At 40.8% G+C, this 9,106-nt stretch overlaps 1 protein-coding gene across 1 annotated transcript; it reads right to left on the minus strand.

The window, feature by feature from the left end:
- Positions 1-3,125: 3,125 nt before the first annotated feature.
- On the minus strand, positions 3,126-8,714 carry LOC144694065 (SLAM family member 5-like). The gene is made up of 6 exons (XM_078564425.1): positions 8,683-8,714; positions 8,058-8,167; positions 5,330-5,680; positions 4,489-4,755; positions 3,656-3,763; positions 3,126-3,217 (listed from the first exon to the last, which is right to left on the minus strand). Exons 1-6 carry the CDS (start codon positions 8,712-8,714, stop codon positions 3,126-3,128), a joined length of 960 nt encoding a protein of 319 aa, XP_078420551.1.
- Positions 8,715-9,106: the final 392 nt, after the last annotated feature.

Consider the following 9,106-nt stretch of genomic DNA (forward strand, 5'->3'; position numbering starts at 1 on the left):
GGTAGATGCATAAACAGTTAAAGGCTTTGAGGGTTAGTCAAAGTCACAGTACAGAAATAGGCCCTTCGGCCCATCGTGTCCATGCTGGCCTTCAAGCACCTATCTATTCTAATCCTATTTTCCAGCACTTGGCCTGTAACCCTGCATGCTATGGAGTTTCAAGTGCTCATCTAAATACTTCTTAAATGTTGTGAGGGTTCCTGCCTCTACCAATCCCTCAGGCAGTGTGTTCCAGATTCCAACCACCCTCTGGGTGAAACAAATTTCCTCAAATCCCCTCTAAACCTCCTGCTCTTACCTTAAATCTATGCCCCCTAGTATTGACATCTCTGCTAAGGGGAAAAGTTTCTTCTTATCTACCCTATCTATGCCCCTCATAATTTTGTACACCTCTATCAGGTCCCCCCTCAGCCTTCTCTGCTCCAAGAAAAACAACCCTAGCCTATCCAGTCTCTCTTCGTAGCTGAAATGCTCCAGCCCAGACAAAATCCTGGTGAATCTCCTCTGCACCCTCTCCAGGGCAATCACATCCTTCCTATAAAATATAACAGTAGGTTGCATAAGCCTGATCTGTATTCCCTTGAATATTGAAGATTGAGGGTTGATCTGTTGAGGCATTTAAAATGTTAAAACAATACAATAGGTTAAATACTGTTAAACTATTTCCTCTTAGAGGAGGATCAAGAATGAGGGGGCATAATCTTAAAAATAGAGATAGGACATTCAGGAGGGAAATCAAGAATCAGTTTTTCACACAAAGGGTAGTGTAAATCTGGAATTCTCTCCCCCAATAGCTGTGGATACTGGGACATTTTAAGCTTTCAAAACTAAGGTCAATAGATTTTTATAGGTTGGGGTAGCAATATGGAGTTGTGGTGCAGATCCACCTCGATCTAATGGGAAACAGGCTGAAGGGGCTGAATGGCCTACTCCCATTCCTATGTTCTTAGATTTAACTGCTGTAGGCAGAAAGTGGTGAACGTGTAGAGTAGATGGTCCAAGTAGGCAGTGTGTGAACATTTCAGGAAGAATTAAATAGATGTTTGTTATGGACTTGATTTTCCAGACAGGTTTCTCATTAGAAACATCGAACTTTATTTACAGGCTGCAGCAGCAGTTACATGCTTCCATCGAGTTCCACAACTAGGAGAAGAATTCCCCCTCTCAGGTTCCTGTGCTTACAGCTGATTCATTCACGCTGCCACGTGATACTATGCAACACAATAAGTCTTAAAGCTACAATCGCTACATTTCTTAAAGCTACAATTACTACATTCCTCCCCCTTAAAATCTTTTTTGTACAGTTTGTATTTACAAGAACATCTACTTTCCTGACGTTACAAATATATACACAGGTCATGGAATTATAAGCTCAGTCTCTCAGGTCGTTTCCTGATCCGGGTGGAACATCATAGCTCCACGACTTTCAAATCTCTTACAGGATCCACATTATCTGGAACCACAGCAACATCAGGTACCTCTTTAGGAACAGGCAGTTCAGTGTTATCCACTCCGACAGAGACATCTGATATGTCTATCCTTGGTTGAACAATTTCAACAGGGACCACAGTTTCTACAATGGTTACAGGTGGAACATCATTTTATTGGGAGTATCTCCCTTTTTCTTAAATGATCCACGTGTTTGTGGTGATCTGGCTCTCCACTTCTACGTGGTACGACAAGGGTCTAGTCACAGAAACTATTACGCCAGGTAACCGCTTGCATCTTGGAAAGTTATACAATTTTTCCTTTCAATGCCTCTTTATCTTCATTCAGCTGATTCTTCAGTTCTATGCTAGATAGCTAGCTTCACTGAGCTGGCACTGCCTTTGAGTTTCTCCAAACTCCTGTTTCCTGGCTGGATCCAGCTAACTGTCACTCCCAGGGCTTCCTGTGAGCCCTCTCTGATTACCAGAGCTTCCCTCTGAGCCCTCTTCAATTACCAGAGCTTCCCCTGAGCCCTCTTCAAGTTTCTTTTGCTGTGCTTCCATTCTACTGTTAAAGATAATCTTTATCTCTTCATGTTGCTGAATGGTAACACATTCTTTATGCATTTGATCTTGAAGGACAATCAACTGCTCTTTCAACTGTTTATTTCCTGGTTGCTCTCCCTCTGGGGCCTCCTGTTGCCCTTGGTGGAATTGCCCCCTCTCTGGGATCCCTTGTTGCTAATGGACCTGCATTGAGAGTTGTCCCCTCTCTGGGGTCTCTTCTAATTTTCTGTCCATGGTCATTTTTCTTGTATTTAACACTTTTTATGTATTGCTGCTTTAAGAACAGTCATCTTTTTTTTTTACTTGGGCTGTCTCTGCAGCTGATGGCTTTTCTGTGCTGTTTTTGAGTCTCCCACACTTTTTGTGTTTTGGCGGGCTCACTGGGAAATGTGGCTGCTTTTTTTTACATGTGTAAATTGCCGTTCTTGTTTGAAAAAACACAGCAGCGATTTCTTCTCCCCTCTCTGGGTGATTTTGCAGGTTTTTCTTTTTTTTACTAACTCCACGGGTTCTTTTGATGTTGGACTTCGGGAGATCCAATGGCTTTGTGGTCTGATTGGGGCCTTTATTTTATTTAAAATTGCAGCACTGCTTTCTGCTCTGATTGTCCTTGTTTTTTTAACTTGTAAGCTGTGAACACTGCAGCAAGCACTTTTAAATTTTTTAACTGCAGTCTTTTTTTAAACTGTGCATTGCATGCTGTTTTTAAACTTTTCTTTACTTGTAGCTGTGTGCCAGCTTGTCTAACCTACTGAGCCATTCGGGACTGCCATCTAGTTTACAATGCAAATACAGATTCTCTCTTTTTTTCCTTTTATTTTTGGTCTCTGCAGGTCCTGTTTTTTTAAATGTCGGGAGTGCTCCTGGAGATTTTTCAGCCAATGGATTGGGGCCCCTTTTTTTTTCTTTAACTTAAGATGACAGCGCTTCTGTTTCTTCTGTTTGAACCCTGCAATATACCTGGTGAGTATATTTTCCTATTCTTCTGTTTAAACAAGATACTCATTGTCGCTGGGCGAGGGACAATGCCGGGCCTGATCCTACCCTCATTGCCAGTTCGTTATGGACTTGATTTTCCAGACAGATTTCTCATTAGAAACATCAAACTTTATTTACAGGCTGCAGCAGCAGTTACATGCTTCCATCAAGCTCCACAGCTAGAAGAACTCTGACTCTAAGGTTCCCTGCGCTTACAGCTGCTTCGTTCACATTGTCACGTGATACTATACAACACAATAAATCTTAAAGCTACAGTCACTACATTCCTTAAAGTTACAATTACTACAATGTTAGAGAGGCAGGACAACTGAGAGCTATTAATTTTGGAACCATTCAGACATGTACTTCTTGTTGTTAATCTGCAAAAATAAAATATTTAGCAACTTCATGCTTGGTGTCTAACAATTATTGTTAAAAATTATAACAAATAATCCTGATGCTGGATTTTTTCATGTAATTTCTGCATGATTTTAGATCCAGTTCAAGATTAATACTTAATCCTGAAATAACTAAGTACTTTGAACAACTGTGTATTTTCTGAATATTTGCAGGAGTAATTTTTTTCTGTCCATTAATCTTCCAATACATGGAATAAATAATATATATTCTCAAACTTCTGCAGAATCCTTATAGGTTTGTCTCACAAAAGCAGTCATACTTACTGCTCCCTGCAGTTGGTTTTATTTTGCAGCAGATGTATACGATTAAAATCAAGAATAAAAGCAATACTGATGCAACAACGTTGTGAATCATCTGGGGCAGTTTCTGACCTAAAATAGAACAGAGAGGGATTAAAGTTTGTCTTGCATTGAAATGTTGAAGTGGCCATTTAACAAATTTGGGATGTGGCAGATTTCTTGGAAAGCAACTGTTAGTTTACACTACTGTATGTGTATATATGATTTGATATCGGCAAAATACAGTACATCTGGAATTTGGTTTCATTTCTAGTTGTTACATGAATAATTTACTTCCTTTGTCAGCAGAGAAAACATTTTTAAGCCAGTTTCCAGGAAGTGCACGAAAAATCAGAAATAGGAGATCAATTTGAGTCCTCTGCGTTTTAAAAAAATAATAATAGCTAATCTTCCATTTCATTGCACATGGAGTTGTCTGAGATTTGGAGCATGATGGTGGTGTTTAGATTCTAAGGTTGGGCTGCTTTTAACCTGATCGGTCAATTTTTAAGTTTCTCACTGTGGAAGTGATTAAATATGTACATTCTTAGCTCAATTTGAAACCAATTGTTGAAAGATGTTTCTATGAACCTTTACTCTTTTAAACCCTTAGCTGAAGAGGTCACATTTTTGAGCACAGATAAAGCGACAGGGCATGTCTAAATGTTTTCCTTTCCTATATATATTTTAAAAATTTGAGGCACATGCAAGATACAAGACTTTAATGTGTGCACAATGGAATTCCTCTGTTGAGGCTGGACAGAAAAGCATTGGACTAGTCAAGTGCTGCAATATGAATAGATTTCACAATCTCTCACCTTTAGAATGATTCCTATTACACTCATCTATGGTCCATGGATCACTGCTTGCATTGCTGACTGGATTCCCTGCTATACACCTGTATTGTTCCTGTTCAATGACATGGCCTATCACTAATTCTGCCCCATCATAGGTTCTATAGATGGTTCCAGAAAAGGATAGTTTCTCCCAGTGAAACGTGACGTTTGCTCCCTTGGAGACTGAGCAGCTCAGGATGATATTTGCAGATGAACAAGTTCTTCTCATCAGAGGCTTGGAAATTGGCTCTGAAATAATGACAGTAGTTAGGGGGTGAATGATGAGACTTGATAGCATTTCTTGAATTTCATCATTTTACATTTATTAGGAAATAAGTAATTGGTTAGATTCCAGCAAAGTTCAAAAATCTGAAATGTGTATAATTGGATTGCTAGAAATACTTGGTCAATCTTCCTCACAAAACACAAGCCCTGATGTAAATGTATTTTCAGTACAATCACTGTCCACAGTAAACTTCCAGTTAATTCTATAAAGTTCCCACCGTTTAAATGGGTTGATACAAAAGCTGGAAAACCTAGCACATATATTCAAAATGTTAACCTAGATATTGTGTTTTCAGATGCTGATGAGCTTCCTGTATAAATAACAGGTCTGGGATAATGAGAAGGGAGCCCACAGAGTGCACATACTGCCTTCCTCCCCCTCTACCACATTCTTGATCTCAGCTGGAGTCCTGAGCAGAAGCCTGGAGCCTCCTCAATGAGTGAACACACTATTATGCCTTCTAGTAATTGTCTCAGACTCACATTGAGTTTGAAAACCTTAGTTTTATAGTAAAGTTATATTATTGAAGTAACTTACCAAACACTTGCAAATCAAATAATGTTTCACTTGTCTCTGTCACTGTTGTGCTGTAGCAATCGAATTGTATTCCATATAAATTAGTATCATTAATCTGTACATTTTGCAGCATCACAGAATCATTCATGCTCCTTTGAAGTCTGTTTTCATACTTTGGTTGTTTGTCAAACGTGTTGAATCCCCATGAAGCAAGTTTAGCATGAATTGGTGATTTTGCTAAAAGTGTTATTTCATACTGAGCTCCACATTGGTTATGTACGGGGAACAAAACCTGTTCTCCCACAATGGCATTAATGGTAGTTTTGGCTACAGCTGAGATCTCAGTCTCACACAGTGTAAGCAAATGGAATACTAGAATGGAAAAAAAAAACATTATATAGTGTTCCATGGAATTTACAGCACAGAAACAGGCCATTTGGCTCAACAAATCTACGCTGGTATTTATGCTTCAATAATCCTCCTCTTGCCCTTCTTCATTAAACTCCATCAACATTTCCTTTTAATCCTTTCTTCCTCATACACTTATCAAGCTTCCCCTTTAATTCAACTGTATTATTCACCTCAAATACTCCTTTTGGTAGTTAGTTTCACACTCTCAACACTCTCTGGATAAAGAAGTTTTGCCTGATTTCCCCTTTGGATTTATTAGGAATTAATGTATTTATGACCCCTCAATCTGGTCTCATCTTCAAATGGAAATGTTGGCCAGATCTTCCAGTCAGTGGTAAATTGCTGCTGCCTCGGAAGTTTTCTCCAACCTGATGATACTGACAATTTTCAGGCAGGACTTCCGATCCTGCCTATAGCAGCAATGGGTGAGTACAGCCACCCCTGCAGGTGACAGACATGTGTAGTAGAAGACGGGCGAAGAGAGGACATGCCGCCTTTTATGACATTAGCTGCCGTATTCCAGTAAGTTTTTAAAGGTCTCAAGTCTTTCACTGGGTTACTGAGTGAGTGAGTGAGTGAGCAAGTGAGTGAATAGATTAATGAGTGGGTGAGGGAATGGGTGAGTGAGTGGGCGGATGAGTGAGTGGGAGGGTAAGTGAGTGGGTGGGTTGGTAAGTGGGTGGATGAGTGAGTGGGAGGGTGAGTGAGTGGGTGGGTGAGTAAATGAGTGGATGAGTGAGTGGGAGGGTGAGTGAGTGAGTGGGTGAGTGACTGGATGAGTTGGTAAGTGAGTGAGTGAACGAGTGGGTGGGTAGGTGAGTGGCTGAATGACTGAGTGGGTGAGTGGGAAGGTGAGTTGTTGAGTGAGTGGGTGGGTGGGTGAGTGGCTGGGTGAGTTGTTGAGTGAGTAATGGGCTGGGTGGGTGGGTGAGTTGGCGAATGAGTGGGTGAGTAAGTGAACAGTCGGTTGAGTTGGGGATGTCATCAGGTTGGGTGGGTGGTGGTGGAAGAGAGAGCCAGGTCGGGTCAGGTTTGTGGGGAGTAGTCGGATCCAGTCATGTCATGGGGGTGGCAGTGGGAGAAAGGGTTGAGTCGGATCGACAGGGATGTAGTTGATGTAATCAGGTTGGGTCATTGGGGTGGTGGCGGGCAAGAGAGTCAGGTCGTGGGGTCAGGGAGTAGCTGAGTCAGTGGGGTAGTCAAGTTTGGCTGGGTTGGGGGGTTAATTGGAGGATGGGTTGGTTGTGGTGCTCAGTTCAGTTACACTAGCTAATCTCTGAATTAGAGCAGGTATTAATAAGCATAAATTTCCAGGATAATTATGCAGGCAATTCCTGCCTGTCTGGCCCAAGTCTCTGACACTGAGCTCAGCGTCAGAAACTTTTGTGGAGGGTCTTGGGCAGTGGAAATCAGTCCATTGGAAGTTTAAACATTCTGGGCAATTTCAGCACATGTGCATGCATCAAGACTTTGCAGGGTCCCAACCCACATCTCTCAACTTAAGTTCCACTTTCGACAACATGGATACCAGAGATTTGGTCCATCTTCTTAACATATACCCTATTAACCCTTTTATAATCTTAAAGCCTTTAACAGGTCTTTTCTAGAGAAAAGAGCCTCAACTTGTTCAATCTTTCCTGATAAGTTTAACTTCTCAGTACTGATATCATTCTAATACATCTATTTTTTGTTCTTTTTCCAGTTGCATTATATACTTTTCATCACATGGAAACCATAACTATTCCCAGTACTCCAAAGTGTTGTCTAACCAAGGTTCTATATAAGTTTAATATAACTGGGTTTTTTTCAGTTCTACCCCTCTAGAAATGAATTACAGGGTCTTGTTTGCTTTTTTATGGCCTTACTAATCTGCATCTCTACTTTTACTGATTTTAGTATCTATAACTCCAGCTCTGCTGCTGTCCCACATTTCGACACTATTTCCCAAACAGCATGTGACCTCAGTATTCCGCCTATGAGAATACACCACCTCGCCCTTATCTACATTAAAGCTCATTTATCAATTACAAGCCATCATGCAATTTTATAAATGTCTTCCTGTATGTCGTTGCAGTCCTCCTTTGTGCTAAATACACTCGCCAATGTGGTGTTGTCTGCAAATTTTGAAATTGTACTTCTGATTCTTGAATCCAAATTTTTTATGTAAATGATGAAGATTAGTGATCCCAGCATTGATTCTTCAGAAACACCACTGCCCACCTTTATGTATTTGGTCTGAGTAACTACCAGTAACTCCTACTCCAAATTAAATATAAAAATTGGCAAACATTCATATCTATAAACAAAAGTTGGATTAATAATCACTAAAGTATTTTACCTGAAAGCAGAGTCAGCATTTTCATATTGAGGAGTTGCAAGTTCTTTATATCTGTGCTTGTGTATGGTTTGTTTTTAGTTTCTTGTTTGCAGTGGTTGGCTCTAAAAGAACTTCATTTGGAGAAGAATAAAATAAATTTGTTGAGTAACATACTGTCCTTTCATAGCAATCTATCTTTCTCTCAATTGGATTATGTGGAGGCATTTTGTTTTAAAATGGAGAAACATCAATGATGAGCATGGGTCATGGTACACGAGATCACCAAGACTGAGAGACATCGGAGATCTGATCATTTGAGAAGTAGTGGTCATTTGCTGCTAAGCTTGGGTTAAAAATGCAACATATATAGCAGAAAGAGAAAACTGAAAAAAAAAGTGTGAAATGTACAATTTTGAGTTTCTGGGAAAGAATGAGTAAGATTAAAGAGAGGATAAAGAACAGGTAAAATGATGCGTTTGGAATGTAAAGAAGCAGAAGAGGAAAATTCAGAGGACAAATAGTCAAAATAATATTGATAAAATTAAGAAAAGCAAAAAAAGATGTGACAAGGACAAAGGGAGAAAAATGTTGGGCTGAATCGTCCCAGGTTTAAGTGCGATAGCGGGTGGGAAAAAGGACATTTTACCCGCTGGCTGCTTTGGCAGCTATTCGCGCCATATCGACCTATTCCCGGCACGTACCACCTGATTAATAATGCATTCCCAGGAAATACACCGGGTCACTGGTGGGGTGACCTCTGATTTGCCCACCTCACCGTTACCTCAGGCCTTCAGTAAATTGGACGCCATATTTAAAGGGTGCCTGTGCATAGAGCTAACATTCTCTAAGGGATCAGAAGCTGCTGGCAAGTCATGGCTGCCAAAGGGAGAAAACGTGCTGCCCCAAAATTTAGTGATGCCCCCCCCTCGAGCGCCTACTGGATGCAGTGGAGGACCGCTGCGAAGTCCTCTAACCCGAGTCTGGGAGAAGACCAGCAAACAAGGTGACAAATCCAGCATGGTGGCAGCGGTGGTCAGTGCCAACACCCTGCAAAAGAGGGCAGCCACCCA

The sequence above is a fragment of the Cetorhinus maximus genome, chromosome 19 (assembly GCF_964194155.1).
Source record: "Cetorhinus maximus chromosome 19, sCetMax3.hap1.1, whole genome shotgun sequence".
NCBI classification, from domain to species: domain Eukaryota; kingdom Metazoa; phylum Chordata; class Chondrichthyes; order Lamniformes; family Cetorhinidae; genus Cetorhinus; species Cetorhinus maximus.

Bases quoted from the DNA above. Each gene is read 5' to 3' on its own strand.
- LOC144694065 (XM_078564425.1), bottom strand. From the start codon at position 8,714: ATGGCGCGAATAGCTGCCAAAGCAGCCAGCGG. The intron at 8,168-8,682 runs GTAAAATGTCCT...CTCCAAATGAAG, and splicing joins GCTGCCAAAGCAGCCAGCGG to TTCTTTTAGAGCCAACCACT. The intron at 5,681-8,057 runs GTAAAATACTTT...TTTCCATTCTAG, and splicing joins AATGCTGACTCTGCTTTCAG to TATTCCATTTGCTTACACTG.